General features: G+C 47.5%; 1 protein-coding gene across 5 annotated transcripts in view; it reads right to left on the bottom strand.

The window, feature by feature from the left end:
* STS (steroid sulfatase) overlaps nt 1–26593 on the bottom strand; it is a 164155-nt gene that overhangs the window by 131789 nt on the left and 5773 nt on the right. For 2 of the 5 annotated variants that reach the window (XM_086387688.1, XM_086387691.1), the window contains exon 2: nt 16023–16195. The exons of 2 other annotated variants lie outside the window; for them this stretch is intronic. In XM_086387688.1, the coding sequence (XP_086243814.1) occupies nt 16023–16039 (17 nt within the window). In that variant the 5' untranslated portion in view covers nt 16040–16195. Of the gene's footprint in view, nt 1–16022; nt 16196–25594; nt 26141–26593 lie in introns of those variants that run through there. One more of the 5 variants, XM_086387689.1, reaches the window with a different exon arrangement.

Raw genomic sequence — 26593 nt, 5'->3', positions numbered from 1 at the left:
TATATATTCACCATTTCCATCAAATATAGATACAATATATCTATATACTATATATAGTCACCATTACCATCACATATATAGATATAATGTATCTATTTATTCACTATTAACTTTAGATATACAGATACAATATATCTTCAAATACATCACGTAATCCACATACTTTTTTATTTTTGGCCATACCGCACAGCTTGTGGGATCTCTGATCCCCAACCAGGGAACTGGGGGAACACTTGCCCCCCTACAGTGCAAGTGGGCAGTCTTAACCACCGGCCTGCCAGGGAAGTCTCAGCGTATACCTTCAGTGAAGTTTTGGACTACACCCCGCCATCACACATATTAATAGTTCTGCAGTCATAAACACAAGAGCTCTTGGCATTCTCTCAGGTAAAGGAAGAGTACTCAGCGCGACATCAGTTTCACATTCCTGGATTCAGATCTAGCGTTGCTGCCAAGGAAGCTGTCAAAACACTGGGCTTCCTAGTCTTTGCCTTTTCTGCCTGATTACAGACAAAGGGCTGGAAATGGGAGAGCAGGGCTTGGAGAGAAGAAGGTGAGGAAGGCAGGTGCTGGCCAGGCCCACCTATGCTGAAGAGCATCCTGGCCAGTCCCGAGAACTGATGCAAATCCAGGCTTTCCTCCTCTGTGACGGAGGTGGCAGGCAGGGGCCCAAGAAACCCTGGCCCAGTGACTCAGCTCGGGCAAGCCGGGACAGCCTCCAGCACAAACAATGAGCTTCCAGGGAACCTGGAGAAGTCCTGCGAACAACACGCCAGGGCCGTCTTCCCGCTTGTATCATATACCCTGGGTGCTACTTCCTGTCTCCAGTTCAGAAGGTCTAAAGAGGGGGTGCCGTGCCTCCCCGAGAAGGCTTCAGCAGTGTCTGGAGATAATTATCGGACTGGGACGGAGGTATGCAATGCTGTCTCTAAGTGGGAGGTTCTAAATATCTAACAGTGCACAGGACACCCCCATATCAAAGGGACATGTGGCCCCAAACATCATCAGTGCTCACGCTGACGACCCCTGCTCTCCCCCGAAGCTCTTCCTGACGCATTTCAGTGTTTTATGAAGAAGAGTTGATGTACAATGCTGTGTTGATTTCAGGAGTATTGCATAATGATCCAGGGTTCTTGCAGATTACTTTCTGCTATAGGTTATTACAATGGCCCATTTAATAACCTATAATAGGTTATTATAATGGCCATAATTCCCTGTGCTATACAGTAAATCCTTGTTGTTTATCTATTTCATATATAGTAGTGTGTCTCCACAAATTCTATACCCCTAACTTGTCCCTGCCTATGTCTCTCTCCCCTTTATTTATAACTCGCTTCAGTCGTGTCCAACTCTTTTCTACCCTATGGATAGTAGGCTGCCAGTCTCCCCTGTCCACAGGGATTCTCCAGTCAAGAATCCTGGAGTAGGTTGCCGTGCCCTGCTCCAGGGGGTTTTCCCAACCCATGTCTCTTATGTCTCCTGCATTGGCAGGAGGGTCCTTTACCACTAGCTTCCTTGGTGGCTCAGCTGGTGAAGAAGCTGCCCGCAATGCGGGAGACCCAGGTTCCATCCCTGGGTTGGGAAGATCCTCTGGAGAAGGAAACGGCCACCCGCTCCAGTCTTCTTCCTTGGAGAATTCCATGAACAGGGGAGCCTAGTGGGCTACAGTCCACGGGGTCACAAAGAGTCGGACACGACTGAGCGACTCACCCAACAACACGTCTCTCTCCCCTTGAGTAACAGTTTGTGATGTGTCTATTTCTGTTTTGTATACATGTTCATTTGTATTATTTTCAAGATTCCACATACAAGCGATATACAGTATTTGTCTTTCTCTGACTTATCACTAAAGAGTAAGACCCTCTAGGTCCATCCATGCTTTTGCAAATGGCAACATTTTACTCTCTATTTATGCCTGAGTAATATTCTGTTCGGTATATGGACCTCATATTCTTAATCTAATTGTCTGTTGGTGGGCACTGGGGGTTGCTTCCACGTTTTGGGTATTGCAAATAGTGCCTGATGAAGCTGAACCTCCAATCCTTTGGCCACCTGATGTAAAGAACTGACTCATTGGAAAAGACCATGATGCTGGGAAAGATTGAAGGCGGGAGGAGAAGGGGATGACAGAGGATGAGATGGCTGGATGGCATCACCGATTCAATACACACGAGTCTGAGTTACTGTAAAGGAGAGCCCCCAGCCCCCGGCCAAACTCTCCATCCTTCTGTAGGCAAGAAAACCCCTCTCCTGGAAACACAAAGAGGAACACTGACTCTGGGAACCATCTGGTGTGACCTGGGGGTTTTCAACCAGAGTTGAGAGTCAATGGGACTTCCCTGGCGGTCCGGTGGCTAAGACTCCACGCTCCCAATGCAGGAGACCCAGGTTCCATCCCTGGTCAAGGGAACTAGATTCCATGTGCCACGACTAAAGATCCTGCATGCTGCAACTGAGCCCCAACAAAGCCAAATACGTAAATAAGAATGTTCAATTAAAAAAAAAAAAAAAGGAAAACAGCAAATCCAGCTGCTGCTCTAGCTGAGCCCAGCACTGCGTCCTTCCCGGTCCTTCCTGTTCTCGACGAGTGTTGAATGACCGCTGACCTCAGCTCTTGCAGTCTTTTACCAGGTTTTTTGTTTTCTGTCTTGGACAATCTCAGAGGTGAGGCTGCACCTGTGTTTCATCATCACTCCCTCTTTTATTACCTGGATCCCGGGGTGCCGGGTGAGAGCTTGCTGAGTCAGTGACCGAGTTTTTCAGGGCTAACACCCAAACAAGGCGGGCAGTTTAAGCAGAAGACAGGAGCCTGACAAAACAGTGGAGGTGGTGATGGGGTCTGGAGAACATGGCTTGCAGTTTTTACCCGCAAGCTTTTTTTTAATTATCATTTTATTTTTAAGATCTTTTTTTTTTTTTTTCTTTTGGATGTGGACCATTTTAAAGTCTTTACTGAATTTGTTTGTTTTTTTTTTTTTGCCTAGAGGCCTATGGGAACTTAGTTCCCTGACCAGGGATCTAACCTTCAGCCCCCTGAACTGGAAGGTGAACTCTTAACCATCGGATCACCAGGGAAGTCCCTACTCCTCATCTTTAAAATTTTTTTAAATTTATTTTTTATTAAAAAAAAATTCTACCAGTTTATTGCTTCCAACCCATCTCCCTCCACCCTCGTGCATTCATGCTCGGGCATGTAACCCCATGGACTGCAGCCCTCCAGGCTCCTCTGTTCATGGACTTTTCCAGGCAGGAATACTGGAGTGGGGTTGCCATTTCCTTCTCCGATTTATTTTTCATTGGAAGATAACTGGTTTACGATGTTGTGTTGGTTTCTGCCACATATCAATATGCATCAGTCACAAGTATACATGTGTCCCCTCCCTCTTGAACCTCCCTCCCACCTCCCACCCCATCCCATCCCTCGAGGTCAGCCCAGAGCACCAGGCTTGAGTTCCCAGCACCATACAGCCAATTCCCACTGGGTACCTATTTTCCACATGGTAGTGTATGAGTTTCAGCACACCTCTCTCCATCTGTCCATCCTATTCCTTTCTAGAGACCACAGTCTGTTCTCCATTGGTGCTATGCAAATAGGGTCATCAGTACCATCTTTCTAAGTTCCATATACGTGTGCTATTATTTGCTTTTTCTCCTTCTGACTTACTTCACTCTGTATAACAGGCTCTAGGTTCATCTACCTCATCACAATTGACTCAAATGTGCTCCTTTTCATGGCTGAGTAATATTCTGCTGTGCATGTGTACCACGATTTGTTTATCCACCCATCTGTCGATGGGCATCTAAGTTGCTTCTATGTCCTAGCTACTGTGACTTCCCTGGTGGCTCAGATGGTAAAGCGTCCGCCTAGACCCAGGTTTGATCCCTGGGTGGGGAAGATCCCCTGGAGAAGGAAATAGCAACCCACCTCAGTACTCTTGCCTGGAAAATCCCATGGATGGAGGAGCCTGGTGGGATACAGTCCATGGGGTCACAAAGAGTCAGACACGACTGAGCAACTTCACTTCTTCTTCCTAGGTACTGTAAACAGTGTTTTCAGAAACACTGCCTACCCATAATCTTTTAAAGACAGTTTCTGGAGAAGGAAATGGCAACCCACTCCAGTACTCTTGCCTGGAAAATTCCATGGGCAGAGGAGCCTCGTAGGCTAAAGTCCATGGGGTGGGAAAGAATAGGACATAACTGACAAAAAAAAAAAAAGAAAAGAAAGAGGAAAAAAACAGAGAAAGAAAAACAATAAAGACAGTTTCATTCAACCTTTTAAGGGATACCTGACAGATACGGTTTACCCTTTAAATACAAATAGAGGGACACATTTTTCTCTCTCTCTTCTTTTATGTCTGAAAGCTTTTACACTTCTGAGTCCTGATAGCATCAGTTGTTATGCTTACAATCTCATTATAAATGAATATGGGGCAATATCTCAGTTGGCAAATAGGAATGTCCCTGCAAACACCAATTCACAGGAATAATCTCTCGGGTATCCTTACGTGGTTAGTGAACACACACAGTGCCGATGGCAAATAACCATGACACAGAGGAATCTTTCCAGAAAACAGCCTCACCATTTTTAGTGACATCATCTTAGATGACAATCATTTCTATCAGTGCCTCCAATTCAGTGTGCAAGGGACAGCAGAAAGGAAAAAAACTGGGGTAGACAGAAAATATGTGACCCTCAGATAAGAAGAAGAGCAAGCAAGAAGTGGACATCTTAATTCATTCTGATTATTTGCTGATAAGAGAAACATGAAGCCTCAGGCTGAATGGGGTTTATATGCATTTCTTAGCCTCTATCGCTGGGAGAAAAAAATCACATATTTGGTTGGTTCATAATAAGTAGGTTAGGTGTGGCATTCACTGCAAAGGATACATTGTCCCAAATGCTGATTTTCTGTACTTGATAGACATGCACAGAATAAAATGGTTGATTTCTGAACTGCAAATGCATTCCCGGTTTAACCCAGCTCCTTTAATAAAGACAGACGACACAGCCAAACCCTGGAATAATAAACAGCACAGCCAAAAACACACCCATTGCAGCCACAAAGAACCCAAGACACAACTGTCCTGAGGACGCATTGATCGATGTGCAAGCCTCTCAGTTAGGAAACGTGGTTCTTTGCCATTTTTCAGGACACAGATTCAAGTGGTTCATGACAGACTTATCCATATATTTAAGAAAGAAAACACAGATGCAAAGTGGAAAAAAAAAAAGCGGAGGGGGGAGAAAATAGTGGACCTGCTATTCATTCTGCCTCCAAATTGTTTTGGAAAAAGCAAGCAGTTGCTTTTCCAAAGCAAGCTGAGAATGACATCAGTCTTTCACAGAAGCCGTTTCAGGGCACATGAGTCTTATGCATATTCCTTGTATCGAACTCAGAAGCAATGGTTCTGATATTATGGTTGGCAAGGCTAATTGCTTACATTTCTGTCTTGAGACAAGCTATAGCAGAAAATGCACCTCTCTGCTCACTTCCTCTTAAGAGTTCTTCCTCCCGAGCTCTCCACTACTCTTTTTTTTTTTTTAACTTTAAAAAATTATTTATTTGTCCATGCCAAAAGATACGTGGACTATTAGTTCGCTGACCAGGGATTGAACTCACTCCCCTTGCCTTGGAAGCACGGAATCTCAACCACTGAACCACCAGGACGTCCCATCACTACTTCTTTTACCAAACTCGTGTTTTGGGCTTTCATCCAGAAAGACCAAAAGACTATCTGGCAATTGATTCCCTCTCGTACGAGACCTCCTTGTTTCAGAGCAAACGAACAAATGACTACATATCAGATAAACGGCTGTGGGTGGCTTTGCAGGTTTCTCGAAAAGCTAAGTCTTTTCTTTGCACGGTAACGCTTTCTTTTTCTGCATGGTTCAGAAATCTCTGTCTCAGCCTTCGGCCACCTGATGCAAAGAGCCGACTCACTGAAAAAGACCCTGATGCTGGGAAAGATTGAGGGCAAAAGGAGAAGGGGGCGGCAGAGGACGAGATGGTTAGCATCACCGACTCGGCGGACAAGAGCTTGAGCAAACTCCGGGAGTCAGTAGAAGACAGAGGAGCCTGGTGTGCTGCCATCCACGGGTCACAAAGAGTCAGAGACAATTTAGCAACCGAACAACAACACGGAGCCCTTCGACTTAATTTAATCAAGTTGTGACCTGTAGGCTATTTCACTATCCTATAAAAGGAACAAAACAGGAACCTGTAGACGCCGCCCTTTGAAGCTCTGTGCTAAAGTTCCTATTGCCAGGAGCCGTTTACTATCATTTATCTGAATCCCTTGGCAGTAGAGGGGGAAAAAAAAAAATGAATGCAACTCACCAAGCCATTCACGGTGAAACAGACAAGGTGCCCGCACTTGATCGCAGGACCTCACACAGCTTCTCCGACTGACCACACAGGATGACACCCTGGGCCCTCTGCCTGCCTGGCTTCTGAAGAGTCACTGCAGGGCCCCGGGGAAGTTATAGGGAACCATCACCCGGTTGTAAAGTCATCCCCGGACAACCGGTGAATCTCTCATAAAAAAGTTACCTAGGGCCCACGCCTGCATCTCTCCACGTGTCTGTCCCTGACTGCTGAGTGCCTCATGCATAAATCAGAAGGGGAGCTGGGCTTGCTGACCTCAATTGTCATGCCACGGGGGAGGAAGGAATCAAAGGGACATGACGGTCATCTCGGAGGATGTTTAGGCAGAGCGCTTCGGAGGTGCGCTAGGGCTGGCCCATGGCCGACAGGCACACCGGGGTGTGAGTGGGGAAGGGGCGTGTGGAAAGGCAGGGGGGTGGGGGCACGTGCAGGGACCACTGATCACACGGTGGTCCCCAGTGGGGGGGCGGTGACGGGTGAGGGCGGGCACACCGCATGCTCTGAGCACAGTGTGCAGGAAACCATTCCCGCCTCCCTGCCCATCGCCCCCACAAGCTGCACACAGAGCCCCGAGGAATGCATTTCTCACCGCCACTCTGGGCGAGGACGCTGAGCCAGGTCACCCACCCGCCCACCCCCCCAGTCTCGTGGGCGGGGTGCAAAACAGCAGAGAGGAAGTGAGCCCGGGATGCCCCTGCCCACACGTCTGGGGGACGTCTCTACCCATCAAAGGATAACTCGCCCCTGTGACTCTCTGAGGGCAAGAACCTGCCTGCCAGTGCTGGAGATGCCGGAGACTCAGGTTGCTTCCCTGGGTGGGGAAGATCCCCTGGAGGAGGGCATGGCAACCCACTCCAGTATTCCTGCCTGGAGAGTCCCACGGACAGAGACGCCTGGCGGGCTGCAGCCCATGGGGTCGCAAAGAGTCAGACACGACTGGAGCAACTTAGCACTCCTGTCTCTTTTATTTATTTGGCTGTGCCAAGTCTTCCTTGAGACACACGGGAGCATCCACCTTAGTCACTGTCTAGCGGGATGTAGTTCCCTGACCAGGGATTGAAGCCAGGCCTCCCGCATTGGGAGCATGGAGTCTTAGCCACGGGACCCCCAGGGAAGTTCACACCCTGTCTCTCTGACCAAGTCCCCTCCTGTCATCATTTTCTTTTGTTTAGGTTTAAAAAAAAAAAAAGAAGACTCACTCCGTCTTTGTTTTCATGATTCCCCATTTATAAATAAAACATTAGTTTTAATTGTTTTGCATGCCCCGGGCATTTGGCAGGTTCTCCTATAATTAATACATAATGCAGCGGCTGCTGACACATTTCCCATTCTTTATGGAAACCCAGGGATGATAGTAAGGTGAAACCTGAACAAAAAGACTTGAGCCTGAGTAAGCATGACCTGGGGGGAGCTTCTCCAGGGGCTCAGTGGGCAAGAATCCGCTTGCAATGCAGGAGATGTGGGTTCCATCCCTGGGTGGGGAAGATCCCCTGGAGGAGGGCATGGCAACCCACTCCAGTATCTCTTGCCTGGAGAATCCCATGGATAGAGGAGCCTGGTGGGCTACTGTCTACGGAGTCGCAGTCAGACAGGACTGAATGGACTTAGCATGCACGAAGGCGTGACCCAGACATGATCCAAAGGTGACCTCTGGTCTTGGGGTTGGGTGGGGGTGGGGATATCTACAAAACTTACTCGTCGGAGAGATGGTTCAAAGCTTGGCGTGGAGGTCACGATTCCAGCACACCCTGGGATGCTTGTGGTCGCAGACTGCTGTACCAGTGGCTTTAGATTCTAAAACTCCTGGCTTAATTCCGGGGTAAGTCAGTTAGCTGTCCATTAAGGCGTGGTCTTAGTGGTCCGGAGACTTGGAGACAATGAAGAAGGAGCCTCTGGTGTCCTTATGGATCATTCCCTACCCTTCTAGCTGCTCTTGGGTCTCTTCCAGGAAGGAATACAAAGGGACAAGGTCAAAGGACAGACCACACCCCTACGACCCCTACTGCCCAGAGATGGCTCCGGGCCTCTGGAAGCTGACCCGCCCTCAGCAGCGCCTTGGGACAAGTTCCTGGGACCTGTCCCAGCAGATTTCCTTCCCAGGGGCAACTCCAGAGCCTGAGGGGTGGTTCCCTCTCAGCTGGAGTCTCTCCCACCCCCAGGAGCAGAAATCCCAATGGCTGCAAGACCTTGGCTCTGCCCGTCACCACGAGTCACCCAAGGTCAGCATCTCCAAGCACCCAGGCCAATCCAGGTTTTACGGGCATACCACCCTGCCTGGTCCCTCAGGCAGGGATCAGCTCCTCAGGGTCCCAGATCTTCAGCCTGAGGTCTCACCCTCTCTAAGGGGCCTCTCTGAGTCCTCACAGGGCAGGAGTGAAGCAAGAAGACTCACTCCCATTCTCATACACACTAGGAGAGTCAGTTCAGTTCAGTCACTTGGTCACGTCTGACTCTTTGTGACCCCATGGACTTCAGGATGCCAGGCCTCCCTGTCCATCACCAACTACCGGAGCTTGCTCAAACTCATGTTCATTGAGTTGGTGATGCCATCCAACCATCTCATCCTCTGTCATCCCCTTCTCCTGCCTTCAATCTTTCTCGGCATCAGGGTCTTTTCCAGTGAGTCAGTTCTTCACATTTGGTGACCAAAATATTGGAGTTTCAGCTTCAACATCAATCCTTCCAATGTATATTCAGGACTGATTTCCTTTAGGATGGACTAGTTGGATCTCTTTGCAGTCCAACAGACTCTAAAGAGTCGTCTCCAACACAGCTCAAAAGCATCAATTCTTTGGTGCTCAGCTTTCTTTACAGTCCAACTCTCACATTCAGACATGACTACTGGAAAAACACTCCAGGAGAGGCAGGATTCTAATCCCAAAGAAAGCTGTTGTCTTGCCTTTTAAAAAAAAATTTTATTTATTTATTTTCAGATCAGATCAGATCAGATCAGTCGCTCAATCGTGTCTGACTCTTTGCGACCCCATGAATCGCAGCACGCCAGGCCTCCCTGTCCATCACCAACTCCTGGAGTTCACTCAGACTCATGTCCATCGAGTCAGTGATGCCATCCAACCATCTCATCCTCTGCGTCCCCTTCTCCTCTTGCCCACAGTCCCTCCCAGCATCAGAGTCTTTTCCAATGAGTCAACTCTTTGCATGAGGTGGCCAAAGTACTGGAGTTTCAGCTTTAGCATCATTCCTTCCAAAGAAATCCCAGGGCTGATCTCCTTCAGAATGGACTGGTTGGATCTCCTTGCAGTCCAAGGGACTCTCAAGAGTCTTCTCCAATACCACAGTTCAAAAGCATCAATTCTTCGGTGCTCAGCCTTCTTCACAGTCCAACTCTCACATCCATACATGACCACAGGAAAAACCATAGCCTCGACTAGACGGACCTTTGTTAACAAAGTAATGTCTCTGCTTTTGAATATGCTATCTAGGTTGGTCATAACTTTCCTTCCAAGGAGTAAGCGTCTTTTAATTTCATGGCTGCAGTCACCATCTGCAGTGATTTTGGAGCCCAGAAAAATAAAGTCTGACACTGTTCCACTGTTTCCCATCTACTTCCCATGAAGTGATGGGACCGGATGCCATGATCTTCATTTTCTGAATGTTGAGCTTTAAGCCAACTTTTTCACTCTCCTCTTTCACTTTCATCAAGAGGCTTTTGAGTTCCTCTTCACTTTCTGCCATAAGGGTGGTGTCATCTTCATATCTGAGATTATTGATATTTCTCCCGGCAATCTTGATTCCAGTTTGTGTTTCTTCCAGTCCAGTGTTTCTCATGATGTACTCTGCATAGAAGTTAAATAAGCAGGGTGACGGTATACAGCCTTGACGAATTCCTTTTCCTATTTGGAACCAGTCTGTTGTTCCATGTCCAGTTCTAACTGTTGCTTCCTGACCTGCATACAGATTTCTCAAGAGGCAGATCAGGTGGTCTGGTATTCCCATCTCTTTCAGAATTTTCCACAGTTTATTGTGATCCACACAGTCAAAGGCTTTGGCATAGTCAATAAAGCAGAAATAGATGTTTTTCTGGAACTCTCTTGCTTTTTCCATGATCCAGCAGATGTTAGCAATTTGATCTCTGGTTGCTCTGCCTTTTCTAAAACCAGCTTGAACATCAAGAAGTTCACGGTTCACATATTGCTGAAGCCTGGCTTGGAGAATTTTGAGCATTACTTTACTAGCGTGTGAGATGAGTGCAATTGTGTGGTAGTTTGAGCATTCTTTGGCATTGTCTTTCTTTGGGATTGGAATGCAAACTGTCCTTTTCCAGTCCTGTGACCACTGCTGAGTTGTCCAAATTTGCTGGCATATTGAGTGCAGCACTTTCACAGCATCATATTTCAGGATTTGGAATAGCTCAACTGGAATTCCATCACCTCCACTAGCTTTGTTCATAGTGATGCTTTCTAAGGCCCACTGGACTTCACATTCCAGGATGTCTGGCTCTAGGTGAGTGATCACACCATCGTGATTATCTTGGTCGTGAAGATCTTTTTTGTACAGTTCTTCTGTGTATTTTTGCCATCTCTTCTTAATATCTTCTGCTTCTGTTAGGTCCATACCATTTCTGTCCTTTATCAAGCCCATCTTTGCATGAAATGTTCCCTTGGTATCTCTAATTTTCTTGAAGAGATCTCTAGTCTTTCCCATTCTATTGTTTTCCTCTATTTCTTTGCATTGATCACTGAAGAAGGCTTTCTTATCTCTTCTTGCTATTCTTTGGAACTCTGCATTCAGATGTTTATATCTTTCCTTTTCTCCTTTGCTTTTCGCTTCTCTTCTTTTCACAGCTATTTGGAAGGCCTCCCCAGACAGCCATTTTGCTTTTTTGCATTTCTTTTCCATGGGGATGGTATTGATCCCTGTCTCCTGTACACTGTCACGAACCTCATTCCATAGTTCATAAGGCACTCTATCTATCAGATCTAGGCCCTTAAATCTATTTCTCACTTCCACTGTATAATCATAAGGGATTTGATTTAGGTCATACCTGAATGGTCTAGTGGTTTTCCCTACTTTCTTCAATTTAAGTCTGAATTTGGCAATAAGGAGTTCATGGTCTGAACCATGGTCAGCTCCTGGTCTTGTTTTTACTGACGGTATAGAGCTTCTCCATCTTTGGCTGCAAAGAATATAATCAATCTGATTTCGGTGTTGACCATCTGGTGATGTCCATGTGTAGAGTCTTCTCTTGTGTTGTTGGAAGAGGGTGTTTGTTATGACCAATGCATTCTGTTGGCAAAACTCTATCAGTCTTTGCCCTGCTTCATTCCGTATTCCAAGGCCAAATTTGCCTGTTACTCCAGGTGTTTCTTAACTTCCTACTTTTGCATTCCAGTCCCCTATAATGAAAAGGACATCTTTTTTGAGTGTTAGTTCTAAAAGGTCTTGTAGGTCTTCATAGAACCGTTCAACTTCAGCTTCTTCACCATTACTGGTTGGGGCATAGACTTGGATTACTGTGATATTGAATGGTTTGCCTTGGAAAAGAACAGAGATCATTCTGTCGTTTTTGAGATTGCATCCAAGTACTGCATTTCGGACTCTTTTGTTGACCATGATGGCTACTCCGTTTCTTCTGAGGGATTCCTGCCCGCAGTAGTAGATACAATGGTCATCTGAGTTAAATTCACCCATTCCAGGCCATTTCAGTTCGCTGATTCCTAGAATGTCGACATTCACTCTTGCCATCTCTTTATTTTCAGTGGAGGCTAATTAGTTTACAACATTGTGGTGGTTTCTGCCCTACATCGACAGGAATCAGCCATGGGTGTACGACCCAGCAGTCCCACTGCGGGGCATACACAGTGAGGAGAGCAGAACTGAAAGAGACACGCGTACCCCAGTGTTCATCGCAGCCCTGTTTACAATAGCTATGCTCTTGTTTTCTGTTCCTGCTGCCAGAACACAGAGCCCATGGAGGTTTCGGCTGCCTGCATTAACTATTCCTCCAGGACTTAATTTTTTTTTTTTTTTTGCCCCTCAGCCAGCCCTTGTGAGTGAAGTTGCTCAGTCGTGTCTGACTCTTTGCGACCCCATGTACTGTAGCCCGCCAGGCTCCCCCGTCCATGGGATTCTCCAGGCAAGAATACTGGAGTAGGTTGCCATTTCCTTCTCCAGGGGATTTTCCCGACCCAGGGATCAAACCCAGGTCTCCCGCATTGCAGGCAGACACTTTACCCTCTGAGCCCTTACTACCCTGCTATCATAAACATTCCCTCCGCGTCCCAAGGATTTATCTTACTGAAGGGAAGGCAGACTTGAAGTCAGGCCCCAGGCTAATCATGTGACGAGCCCGGAGCAGTGGTTGGCTTTTGTCCTGCATTCAAGGCAAGGTTCCTCACCAGATAGAGAAGCAGGGTGCAGTGCATGGAACGTAAATCGAGGCTCCTTTGGGGCCAGTTTTTTTGGGGGGAGGGGCTTCCCTGCTAGCTCAGACAATAAAGAATCTGCCTGCTAATGGAGGAGACCTGGGTATAATCCCGGGGTCCGGAAGATCCACTCTTCCCACTCCAGGATTCTTGCCTGGAGAATTCCCATGGACAGAGGAGCCTGGTGGGCTATGGTCCATGGGGTCACAGAGAGTCAGACACGACTGAGCAACTGACCCTTGGGCCAGTTTTAGAGACTCAAGTTAAAAGACTGCACCTGAGCTATGTAAGCCACTGCACTCTGAGGTCAGGAAGAGCAGAGGCTTTGTGTTATTCACCCTTGCAGGGAATGCCCTGGTGGTCCAGGAGTCCGCTCCATGTCCCAAAGGCAAGGGATGCGAGTTCGATCCCCAGTCGGGGAACTAAGATCCCACATGCCAGGCACCCTCCAACTGCCGCCCCCTCACTCCCTGACCCCTGCAGAACGGAAACCCTTGGAGAGTGTTCGACACCTGTCTCACTACACTGGTCACCAAGGGAACCCTCAAGCTAAAACTGGACATGCCTTCTGGCTTGGGACTCTGCAGAAGAGTCCAACGGACAAACAGCTGGTGGAGAATCCCAGTGGAGGGCAGTCAGTCCAAGACTGGCAAGTGGAGACTCATTCTCCAAGACTGAACTGAGGCTTGGCCCTGAGGGTGTTGAGTGGGGGGACTGACATCTCAGGGCAAATCAGGCAGCTGGGACGAGGGCGACCGGACACTTGTGGGAGGCTCCTCTCTTGAGCCGCACGGGGGCCTGGAAGCTCAGGATCCACTGGGCGGCTGCCTTATGATCATCTGCAATCAGCGTCTATTCTCTCTGTATGCATGGGACCAAGTGGGCACATTCCCGGGGTACGGGTCCTGCTGTGAATTTCAGGATGGGCTCAGCTACTCTCCAGCAAGCCACCGCCACCTCCAAAAGCCCAGGAATGTTCACTAGTACATAGAGAAGGAATAAACAACAAGGCCCTGTGATACGAGAGAGTGGGAGAAGAATACACTGGTCTAACTGAGTCACCTTGCTGTACAGCAGAGATTAACACAACACTGCAAGTCAAGGATACTTCATTGACATGTATAAAAGTAAAGTCCAGAAACCTGAACGAGTATACATATAGAAGGGATAAACAACAAGCTCCTTCTACAGTTGGACCTCTACAGAGCACAGGGAACTCTTTTCAATACCCTGTGATAAAAGAGAAAGGAGAATTACAGGGCAGCAATAGAGAAACCAAGACCCTGATGCTGGGAAAGACTGAGGGTGGGAGGAGAAGGGGACGACAGAGGATGAGATGGTTGGATGGCATCCCCGACTCAATGGATATGAGTTTGAGTAAACTCCGGGAGTTGGTGATGGACAGGGAGGCCTGGCGTGCTGTGGTCCATAGGGTTGCAAAGAGTCGGACACGACTGAACAACTGAACTGAATTGAATGGAGAAACAGATATAGACAACAGACTTGTGGACACGGGGAGAAGGGAGGAGAGGGTGAGATGTATGGAGAGAGTAACATGGAAACTTACGTTACCATATTTAAAACAGATAGCCAACGGGAAGTTGCTAAATGTCTCAGGAAACTCAAACAGGGGCTCTGTATCAACCTGGGGGTGAGGAGGGAGATGGGAAAGTGAAGTCGCTCAGTTGTGTCCGACTCTTTGTGACCCCATGGACTGCAGCCTACCAGGCTCCTCCGTCCATGGGATTTTTCAGGCAAGAATACTGGGGTGCCATTGCCTTCTCTGGAGGTAGATGGGGAGGGAGGTTCAAAAGGGAGGGGACATATGTATACCTATGGCTGATTCATGTGGAGGTTTGACAGAAAACAGCAAAATTCTGTAAAGCAATTATCCTTCAATAAAAAAATAAATTAAATTAATAAAAAAGAGAGGATGGAAAAGTATATATATATATATATATATATGTCTAACTGAGTCACTTTGCTGTACAGCAGAGATTAACACCACACTGTAAATCAAGTAAACTTCAGTAAAAGGTATAAAAATAAAGCCCGGAAATGCTAACTATTATATACAGGAGGAATAAACAGCAAGATGCTACCGTATAGACCAGGGAACGCTGTTCAGTATCCTGTGATAAGGCATAGTGGAAAAAGAATACGAAAAAGAACATATACGTATAACTGCATCACTTCGTTGTACAGCAGAAGTTAACACAACACTGGAAATCAGCTCTACTTCGTTAAAAAAATATAATAAAAAAAATGAAACCCAGAAATGCTTACAATTATACACAGGTTGAGTACACAACAAGATCCCACTGTATTGCACATGGAACTCTATTTGATATCCTGGGATGAATCATAACGGAGAAGAATATTAAAAAAAAAAAACAATGGACGGCCGCCTTGGTGGCTCAGACAGCATAGAATCCACCTGCAATGCAGGAGATGCGGGTTCGATCCCTGGGTCGGGAAGATCCCCTGGAGAAGGAAATGGCAACCCACTCCAGTATTCCTGTCTGGAGAATGCCACAGACAGAGGAGTCTGGGTCCATCGGGGCTTCAAAGAGTCGGACATGACTAACACTTTCACTTTTTTTTTTTCATACATATGTGTAACTGAATTGCCGTGCCGTAGGGCAGAAATTGACACCACCCTGTAAATCGACTCTAATACAGTAAAAAATAAGAAAATAAACATGAAGCCCAGAAATGCTAGAATATGACAACCGCTGTTACATCTCTAAGTCATGTCTAACTCTTTGCAGCCCCATGGACTGTAGCCTGCCAGGCTCCTCTATCCATGGGATTCTGCAGGCAAGAATACTGGAGTGGGTTGCCATTTCCTTCTCCAGGGGATCTTCCTGATCCACGGATTGAACCCGGGTCTTCTGCATTGCAGGCAGTTTCTTTACCAACTGAGCTACGTGTTGAGACTCTCCATGGAGGCTAAAGGGAGGTTCTCTGGCAGCAAAGAGCAGAACACACGTGGACCCCATTCACTGACTCAGTCCTCTGGGGCCACACATAACATGAACCAGAGCTGAACAACAGAGGGAGACAAAAAAATCTGAGTCATTTCAAGGTTGCTGTTTTTGGTTATTTATGGTTTTTAATTATCAAGCACAACCCGTTTCTTCACAAGCTGGGCTAATCACAGTCTTGTCTTTGATATACTGCTTTCGGGGACTTGAAGGTATTATGCCTTTATTATCAAACCCCAAATAGAGTCCCAGTAAATTACCTTCCTTTTTGTGGCATTCCGGTGACTCCAAGAGGGGAGAGGGTCACCAGGATTGATCGCCACGGAGGTTCTTTCAGGGGAGACAGGGCTGGAATAGATGCTTTTTTAAACGTTCTTCTTTATCCATTCATATACTGGCTGGGTGCCCACAAACATATTTGATTGAAATGTGTCTGCAAAGGAACAAAATACATGTAGTGTAACTGTTTAATCCATCCCGTCCACTGAACCTACTACACAACTCTGAAGCTTGAACAATTCTCTTTACCCTTTGTATGACACATACACCAAATTTTACAGAAGGAGTTTTCATCTACATTTCTTTTTCTTTTCTTTTTTTGGCTGTGCTGGGTCTTCATTGCTACTCTGGCTTTTCTCTGGTTGTGTTGAGCAGGGTCTGCTCTCTATTTGCGGGGTGTGGGCTGCTCATTGAGGTGGCTTCCCTTATTGTAAAGCCTAGACTCTAGCATTCACGGGCTTCAGAAGTTGTGGCTCCCGGGGTCTAGAACACAGGCTCAGTGGCACATGGGCTGAGTTACCCAGGGGCACGTGGGATCTTTCTGAACCAGGGCTGGAACCCATGTCTCTTGCATTGGCCTTTGGATTCTTTACCACGGAGCCAATGGGGAAGCCCACAACCTAAACTTCTTACGGCAACACACAAGTCTATCTATCAATAATATGATGTTTGCACATATACAAATTCAGTATGTGTATGTGATATGCCTGATCTTTCCGCTTGCTTTTCGTATACTCACATCCATGCATAATTATTCATTGGAAGGACTGATGCTGAAGCTAAAGCTCTAATACTTTGGCCACCTGATGTGAAGAACTGACTCACTGGAAAAGACCCTGATGCTGGGAAAGATTGAGGGCAGGAGGAGAAGTGGACGACAGAGGATGAGATGGTTGGATGGCATCACCGACTCAATGGACATGAGTTTGAGTAAACTCTAGGAGTTGGTGATGGACAGGGAAGCCTGGCGTGCATGGGGCTGCAGAGAGTCAGACACGACTGAGCGACTGAACTGAACTGATAACACAGAGGAATGTGTGTCTCTGTAAGTTTAAATTTTATGTAAACACAATGCCTCAAGTTTCCTAAAGTCACACACACAACTCGATTCCTTACATATATCACATAAATGTGTGTGCATGTCTATATATACACACACATCCCATTTTCATGATTGTTAAACTCTTTACCCTTTGAGCTACTTCAGGTTCTCTGTCTGTACAATTTACTATGCAAATTTATGCTTACTTTAATGCTCTGGGTACCACAGTGACTTGCCAGGATGCTAAGTTCATTCTCAATGATTGCTTTAGGACAATCTAGTCAAGAGAGCTGGAAGGTCTCAGTGGACCCCAAGCACACCAGTAGTCTGGCACTTCTAAAAGCATATTCTTGGTGCAGGGCTGGGGAGGCAACAGAGATGCAACTCAATGGGAAGTTAACAGAGGTTACTTTCTGGTTAAAGGGAGTGTGTGATGTGTTTGGGAAATGCTAGGTTTAAAGAAAAAAAAAAAATGAGAGAAGTGTATCCTGGACCTGAATCATTGTGAGTGGACAAGGGGTTTGTGGATTTCGGATGGACCATACAAGCTGCCCTACTTTTTCCAGGCTTGTGTTATCTTAGGGAAGGAGAGGAGGCGACCAGCAGCCTGCTTTCCGCTGCTGTCTTTCTGCTGTCTGCTTCACTGTGGTTTGCTTGGTTAGGCTAAATAGGACAAAACCTGCTTCTCTGGGCAAGGCTGGGCTAAGAGTTGCTTAGTCGGACACTGTGCTGCTGCTATTATGGGTTAACATTCAAATGGCAGATGGAAAAAAACCAAATGTTTCTTCATTTGGTTTATTTTGGGGACTTTCGTTTTCCTTTTTTTCAAATAGTATATTTTTTTTTTTTGCTGGTGGTCTCCAGGATAGATAGAGGGAGGGAGGGAGGGAGGGATGGATGGATGGACAGATAGACAGACATAGATGGATGGATGGACAGACAGACATGGATGGATGGATGGATAGATAGATAAGACAGAGCAATAGACAGATGGATAGATTGGACAGATAGATACAAGGATAGAGGGACGGATGGATACAGAGTTAGATAGACAGACACAGGTGGATGGATTCATGGATGACAAACAGACAGATAGATATGATAGAATTGACAGATGGATAGATACGCAGACAGACATAGATGGATGGATGGATAGATAGATCAATGGATGTGGAGAAAGACATGGACAGGATGGATAGATGGGATTGATGGATAGATAGATGGATGGACATATGGATGGATGGATGGATGGATGATGTATGTATGGATGGATGGATGGATAGATGGATGGACATACAGATGGATGGATGGATGGATGATGGATGGATAGATGGATGGACATACGGATGGATGGATGGATAGATGGATGGATGGATGGACGGATGGATGATGGATGGATAGATGGATGGACATATGGATGGATGGATGGATAGATGGGTGGACATATGGATGGATGGATGAATGGATGGATGGATGATGGATGGTTGGATGGATGGATGGACATATGGATGGATGGATGGATGATGGATGCACATATGGATGGATGGATAGATGGATTTATGAATGAATGGATGGATGGATGGATAGATAGATGGATGGATGGATAGATGGACGTATGGATGGAGAATAGATGGATGAAGGATAGATAGACGTATGGATGGATGGATGGATGGATAGAGAGATGGCTGGATGGATGCATACATAGATGGATGGATGGATGGATGGATAGATAGATGGATGGGCGGATGGATAGGTAGATGGATAGACATATGGATGGATGGATAGAGAGATGGATGGATGGATGGATGATAGATGTGATAGAGGGATAGACAGATGGATAGATAGGTAGATAGAGAGATATGATAGAGGGATAGATAGATGGATAGAGAGATGGAGAGATGGATACACACATAGACAGAATCATGAATGCATTTGATTTTCTCATCAGTCATCTATGAGGGATGTGGTTTTGACAATCCACAGCAGAAGAAACCTCAAAAACACAGACAATATAAAAATAGATAGTTCTGCCTGTCGGTTCCTTGAGAAGAAGCAAGACACCACTCTCCCTGGACTCAACTGATTTCCTGTTTTCTTCATAAAATCATCACAAGCCAAGATTCTCATGCATCTGCTCACCACACGCACCACGGGATTTGAGGGGATCAGTGGCCAAGACCCCCTGGGAAGCCTGGGTGAAATGCAGATATTGGTTCAGGTGGGTTTGGTGGGGCCTGGGGGGTCTGCATTTTTGGCAAGATCCCAGATGGTGCTGATGCTGCTGGTCTGTGGACCACTTCTGCTGTCTACCACTGCGAGGAGTAAACGGAGCCCTCTCTGGCAGGCAGGTCATCTGGGTGGTAGTCTGATAGCAAAGACGGTCAAGACAAATGACCTTACTGCAAAAATACCAACTGCACCCAGGAGGAAAATACCACAAGCAGAACATGCAGCCATCCACATCAGGCATCCCTCCCAGAGCTTCCTGGGCTGGACACAAATGGGTGGGTGGAGGGGAGCGGAACCATAGTCCCTACTGCCACGCCAGCTATGTACGGAAGCCAGAGCTTGCTTCTTCTTTCTTTGTAGTAAAGGACTGTATTTACTAACATAGCATATTTAGTTGAGTGGGGGCTTCCAAGAAGGCTCAGTGGTCAAGAATCCGCCTGCCAATGCCAGAGATGCAAGAGATGTGGGTTCAATCCCTGGGTCGGGAAGATCCCTTGGAGGAGGAAATGGCAATCCACTCCAGTATTCTTGCCTGGAGAATCCCATGGACAGAGGAGCCTGGTGGGGCTACAGTCCATGGGGTCACCTGGAGTCAGACATGACTGAGCATGCATGCATGTTTAGTTGAGCACCTACTATCTACCAGGCCTCACTAGGATGTGGTGGCAGAGGGGGTCTTTCTCCTGAGCTTGCTGATGTGTAGGTACGGGGCTCAGACATAGCCATAGCAAACTGCCCATGTAAACAATGGAGAATCACAGCTCTGAAGTGTTAGGGTAGAGCTCAGAGATCACATGGAATATGTAAATAAGGAGATCTTGCCTTCAGGTAGATGATAAAGGCATTCCTTTTTGTTAAAAAATTTCTATTTATTTATTTGGCTGCTCTGAGTCTTACTTGCAGCATGCAGGATCCTCACTACGGCATGCGAACTCTTAGCTGCTGCCTGTGGGATCTAGTTCCCTGACCAGGGATGGAACTCGGGCCCGCCTACATTGCAAGCATGGACTCTTAGCCACCAGACCACCAGGAAAGTCCTAAAACCAGAGCTCTTAGTTTCCCCGCCTTGTCACAGGAGAATCCCTGCTTGGGCCCATCCTGACGCTGAACGTGATGTGGAAGCCCTTCTCCTTGGGCTGGAGGAAGCAGGGGGCAAGGTTCGTGAGCCCCCCATGGCTGGAGCAGAGCAGACTCTACAGGCGCCCACCTGCCAGGAGCCGCAGGGACCACCGGGCTCCGGTCTGCCCTGCCACCAATCTCAGCTGAGTGGAACCCATGCCTCACAGACACGCGAAGACAAGGATGGGGCAGAGGGAGGTGACGGATGGCGAGACAGACGGCTCCAGCAAGCCGGCAACCAGACAGACAGACCCTAGCTCTCCAGGAGCTGTGCGACCTCGCCCAGTTCCCGTCAGCTTGCTTATCTGGCATCTCGAAGGAAAGGGTTAATTAGCAGGACACTTAACTGGGTTTTACAAGCGTGGAAGGACACGTTGTCTAAGTTGCAAAATGAGCGTGTTGTTGTCAGGAGGTCTTGTAAAAAGGAATCAGTGAAATGTTTCAGGTCTACGGGGAGCACATTCTTATTTTTTTTCTCTAATGCCTCTTGAGTCCCAGACTGAGAGCTCTTTGAATCAGGTCAAGGATTCTTGGAGTCAAGGGACATGAAGATGCTGACTGCATATGCAGGGCAGAACCTCTGAGCTGCAGCTCCGCCTTCTTGTTTCAGTAGGCTCCTGGGATCCCGTGCACATAGGACTCCTTATATGTGTGTGCATGTGTGTATGCGTAGACAGAAATACAGATAGGTGGATAGAGAGATAAATGGATAGATGGATAGTTAGAATATAGGTGGATAGACAGATAGATGGATGTATGGATATAGGTGGATGATAGATAGAAGGATGGATGGACAGATTAGATGGCAGGAGGAGACCCGAGTTCAATCCCTGGGTCGGGAAGATCCCCTGGAGGAAGAAATGGCAGCCCACTCCAGTCTTCTTGCCTGGAGGATCCCCTGCACAGAGGAGCCTGGTGGGCTACTGTCCATGGGGTCCCAAGGAGTCGGACACGACTGAGCAACTGATATACGCACAGATGGTTGGATGGACAGATAAACGGATAAACAGAAGATGGATTGATGAGTAGATGGATGAAGGATGGACAGAGAGATAGGATGGATAGATGGACAGATAAATGCATAGATGGATACATAGATAGGAGATGGATGGATCGATACATGGATGGGTACATAGAGGGATGGATACATATATAGAAGGATAGGTGGATAGATAGAAGGATGGATGGATGGATAGATGGGTGGACAAACAGAAGCGTGGATGGACAGATGGATGGATGGGTGGACAGATAGTGGCTGGATCTATAGGATTGATAGATGGATGGACTGATAACCAGACATACAGGAGGTGTTTGCTACTGGCATTTAGCAGGTAGAGACAAGGAAGGCTGCTACATACCCTACAGCGCCCAGAAACAATCCTCCTGCTACTAAAAATTATCCTATTATTTTGCCAGGGCGGCCATAACAAAGTACCATAGGCTGGACGGCTTCTAAGTAACACACTTGAGTGTGTTCTCGCCCCGTCCTGGAGGCTGGAAGTTACCAATCCAGGTGCGGGCAGGCTGGGTTCCTCCCGAGGCCTCTCTCCTGGGCGTGTCGACGGCCGTCTGCTCCCTGTGCCCTGACGTGGCCGTCCCCCCACCCCCGTGTGTGTCTGTGTGCTGACCTCCTCTTTTTATAAGGACCCCGGTCCTGCAGGATCAGGGCCCACCCTAGTGACTTCCTTTTATCTTCATCGCCCCCTCTTTAAAGATCTCCCAACACAGCCACATTTAGAGGTCCCGGACGTTCAGCCAGGACATCCACATTGAATTTGGGGGCACACAATTCAGTGCGTAAAGACCTTCCTGCCCCAAATATGTACAGTGCTGAGGTGGTGGTGGTGGTGGTGGGGAACCCTGAACTCGGGGTACACAGGCAAGTGGTCTCTGCAGGGTTCCCAAACCTCAACTCACCACTTCTTTCTCTGCTTCCCTTATCTGCGTGCTCCAGGCCTTGGGGCCACCTGCCCCAAGGGCCACCCCTGGTGTCATATCAGCCCACACAGCCCCTGAGGCCAGAGGTCTGCAGCAAAACCTGCATTTCCAGTCATCAGGGTCAGCGACCTTAGCTTCAGGCACCTGCCCCTAATGACACACTCCCTGCTTGAAAGGCCTGCAGGAGCGGGCTCACGCCTGTCACGTTTTCCCTGCCTTGTTCACTCTCCTGGGCTGGATGGTCTCCTAACTCTGCACGATTGGGTGGTAGCTCAAGATAGGCTGGTGGTGGGTCCCCGTAAAAACCTGCGGGGGAAACGCTCCCTGCCTGCAGGGCTGTCAGTGTGAAACCGGGTAACCAACCTGCAGTCACTCTACATAGGACAGAAGTAAGCAGACAACCTGGGTTACCGATTTTTTTAAAGAACAGAAGACGATATTCTCTGATGGACAGAACGTTTGAGTCCCCCTAAAACTCCTAGCTGGAAGCCGTAACCCCCAGTGAGCTAGGATATGGAGGTGGGATCTTTGAGCATTTACTTGTAATTTTCTATATTTTTTAAAGCTCATTTAGAGCCCCCCCCCCTTTTTTTTTTTTTACTTTTTATTTTGTATTGGGGTATAGTGGATTAAGAAATGCTGTGACAGTTTAATTGAAGTATGTATGTCTGTTCAGTTGCTCAGACACCCATGGACTGTAGCCCGCCAGGCTCCTCTGCCCATGGAATTTTCCAGGCAAGAATACTGGGGTGGGTTAGGGTTAGCACTGTTGAATTAAAATCCTGTGTTAATTTCTGCTGTACAGCAAACTGACTCACTTATACACATGTATGAATACATTCTTTTTTCATATTCTCTTCCATGACGGTTTATCACAGGATATCGAATATAGGTCATTGGGCTATACATTTGGGCCTTGCTGTTTATCCATAGGAGTTTAGTTCTGATATCAGCTCTGACTGCAGGGTTTTCAAGGGGAAAACCAGTCCCCACAATTAGCTGCTTTGCAAAAGTCACCTTATCAACACAAAAAAAGACACCTTGGAGAAGCAGTTCCCCAACACCTCTGGGGTGTCTGTTGTATCCACATCTCAACTCAATTCTGATCTGTCTACTGCGAGACAGCATTGGATCCCACAGTGTAAGGGCTCCGTCCCACCAAACTGCCCCCCACCCAACCCCACCTCTTTCAGACATCAATCAAAAGTCCACATAGTCACCTGTCCTTCCGACTGACCAGCTTGAGGCCCCAAGTTCCTCCAACCACCTCCTTGAGTTTCATTTCCTACAGTGGCTCACAGAACTCAGGAAAACAAGTTACTTTCGGGTTCACTGGTTTATTATAAATGGATACAACTGTGGAACAGCCAGAGACGCACCGGGAAAGGATATGGAGGTACGTGGAAAGGACACGGAGCTCCCACACCCTCGCCAGGGAACCATTGTCCCATCACCTCCATGGGTTCACTGCGTGTTTTTATGGAGGCTTTACTATGTGGGCGTACTGATTACACCATTGGCCATGGGTGGTTGGTTCAACCTCCAGCCCCTCACCCTTCCTTGGATGCTGTGGGTGATTCTGAACCTTCTGAGGCTCTCATGAGAAAATCTATCTGGCGCTTCCCTGGTGGCTCGGTGGTAAAGAATCTGCCTGACAATGCAGGCCACACGGATTAGATCTCTGGTTTGGAAAGATCCCACATGCTGAGAAGCAACTGAGCCCGTGTGCCACAACTCCTGAGCCTGTGTTCCAGTGACCCGGAGCTGCAATTACTGAAACCCAGGTACCCTAGGGCCTGTGCTCTGCAGCAAAAGAAGCCACTGCATTGAGAAGCCTGGGCCCCACAATTAGAGAGTAGCTCCTCCTTGTCTCAACTAGAGAAAAGCTCACACAGCAACAAAGACCCAGCACAGCCAAAACTAATTAATTAAATAAAATTAAAAAAAAAAAAAGAAAGCAAATTGGTTCCCCTGGCAACCAGTCCCCACAATTAGCTGCTTTGCAAGAGTCACCTTATTAACACAACAAAAGACACCTTTATCTCTTTCTTCACTTAAGAAATTGCGAGGGCTCCAGGAGCTGCCTGAAATGGAATGAAGACCAAACAGGTATTTCTTATAACTCCCAGGGAAGTAATTAGACTTAGACGAGGTCACGAGGGTGGTTCAGTTCAGTTCAGTCGCTCAGTTGTGTCCGACTCTTTGCGACCCCATGGACTGCAGCACGCCAGGCCTCCCTGTCCATTACCAACTCCCGGAGTTTGCTCAAATTCACGTGCATCGAGTCAGTGATGCCATCCCACCATCTCATCCTCTGTCGTCCCCTTCTCCTCCTGCCCTCAATCTTTCCCAGCATCAGGGTTTTTCCCAAATAATGTATGTTTATGTAGATCCACACTTTACATGCATGTATGTACATAGCTTATGTACACATGGATATATTTTATGTATATTTCTATCCATCCATACATAAGGACTTTCCCTGATGGCTCAGAGACTGCTATGCAGGAAACGCAGGACCTGCTGGTTGGATACCTGGGTAGGGAAGATTCCCAGGAAGGGGAAAATAGCTCTAGTATTCTCGCCTGAAAAGTCCCATGGATAGCGGAGCCTGGCAGGCTACAGTCCAAAGGGTCACAAAAGGTTAGACACGACTGAGCGACTGAGCACGGAGCACATATAAAATACGTATTTTATGTATATAACAGATATGCTATTATATACATAAAGACATCAAAGTTCCACTCAAGACATTGGTACTTTGGGACTTCCCTGGCCGTCCCCTGGTTGAGACTTTGCCTTCCAAAGCAGGGGGCGGAGGGGGGCGGGGGCGGGTCTGATCCCTGGTCAGGAAGCTAAGATCTCACAAGCCTTGGGGCCAAAAAACCACAACATAAACAACAGAAGTGATATTGTAAGAAATTCAATAAAGACTTAAAAAAAATGGCCCACATAAAAAAATGGGGTTCGGGATGGGGGACACATGTACACCCGTGGCTGATTTATGTCGATGCATGGCAAAAACCACATCAATTACCCTCCAGTTAAAATAAATACATTTTATTCTCAAAAAAAAAAAAAAAGATATCAGTACTCTGATGCCTGTCTTCCATCTCCTATACCTTAAACTTTCAAGCTGCTCCCCTGTGAGTTCTCCAGCTAAAGGACTGTCAAGCATGGAACCGTTGCACCTGGAGGGGACATGCTGGCATCTCCCAAACTCACCACAAAGTCCGTCTGCTCCTGCCAGTAGCAGCCCCAGATGTTTCCTGTGTCTTGAGTCAGCAAAGCCCTTTTGAACTCGGCTCAGCCGCTGTGATGGAGGCAATGTGGTGCTCTGTACGTGTAACCTGCAGGTCGGGCCTCACCCATCAGCCTCACACTTGCTAGGAGCAGGGCAGACAGAGCTACGGAAGGAAACTGGAAGCCGCTGAGGGTCATCTGCAGGGCTGGAACTGCTTCCAAAGAAAACCTGGCTTCTACGCGGCTCTCCAAATACACTCAAAGGAAACATACAGCCAGAAGAACCAAGGCAGCAAAATAAGGAAGCTGATGTAAGCTGGGGCTGTGGGCTTCCCTGATGGTCCACGGGTGAAGAGCCTGCCTTGCAACGCAAGGGACACCCGTTTGATCTCCGGTCTGGGAAGATCCCACATGTGGCGCGGCAACTAAGCTCGTGGGCCACAACTCTGAGCCCTTGTGGTGCAACGACTGAAGCCGCCATGCCTAGAGCCCTCGCTGTGCGACAAGAGAAGCCATCGCAAGCACAGCCCGTGCATTGCCACGAGAAAGTAGCTCTCCTGAAGCGATGAAGCCCCGGCACAGCCAGTAAACAAATAATTTTTTTAAAAAAAGAAACAAGGTGATACTGTATATAGAGTGGACTTCCCTGGTGGCTCAGACGGTAAAGCGTCTGCCTACAGTGAGGGAAACCCGGGTTCAGTCCCTGGGATGGGAAGATCTCCTGGAGAAGGAAATGGCAACCCACTCCAGTCTTCTTGCTTGGAAAATTCCATGGACGGAGGAGCCTGGTGGGCTACAGTCCATGGGGTCACACAGAGTTGGACACGACTGAACGACTTCACTCACATACATATATGTATATATATTCTGGGGCGATTCCAGGTGGCGCAGTGGTAAAGAATCCACCTGCCAATGCAGGAGATGCGGGTTTGATCCCTGGGTGGGAAAGATTGCCCTGCAGGAGGAAAATGGCGACCCACT

The sequence above is a fragment of the Bos grunniens genome, chromosome X (genome assembly GCF_055505025.1).
Source record: "Bos grunniens cultivar Pamir isolate PY7600 chromosome X, Bosgru_T2T1.0, whole genome shotgun sequence".
Lineage (NCBI taxonomy): Eukaryota > Metazoa > Chordata > Mammalia > Artiodactyla > Bovidae > Bos > Bos grunniens.
Note: the sequence above shows the minus strand (reverse complement) of the source record. Positions and strands in the feature narration are given on the sequence as shown.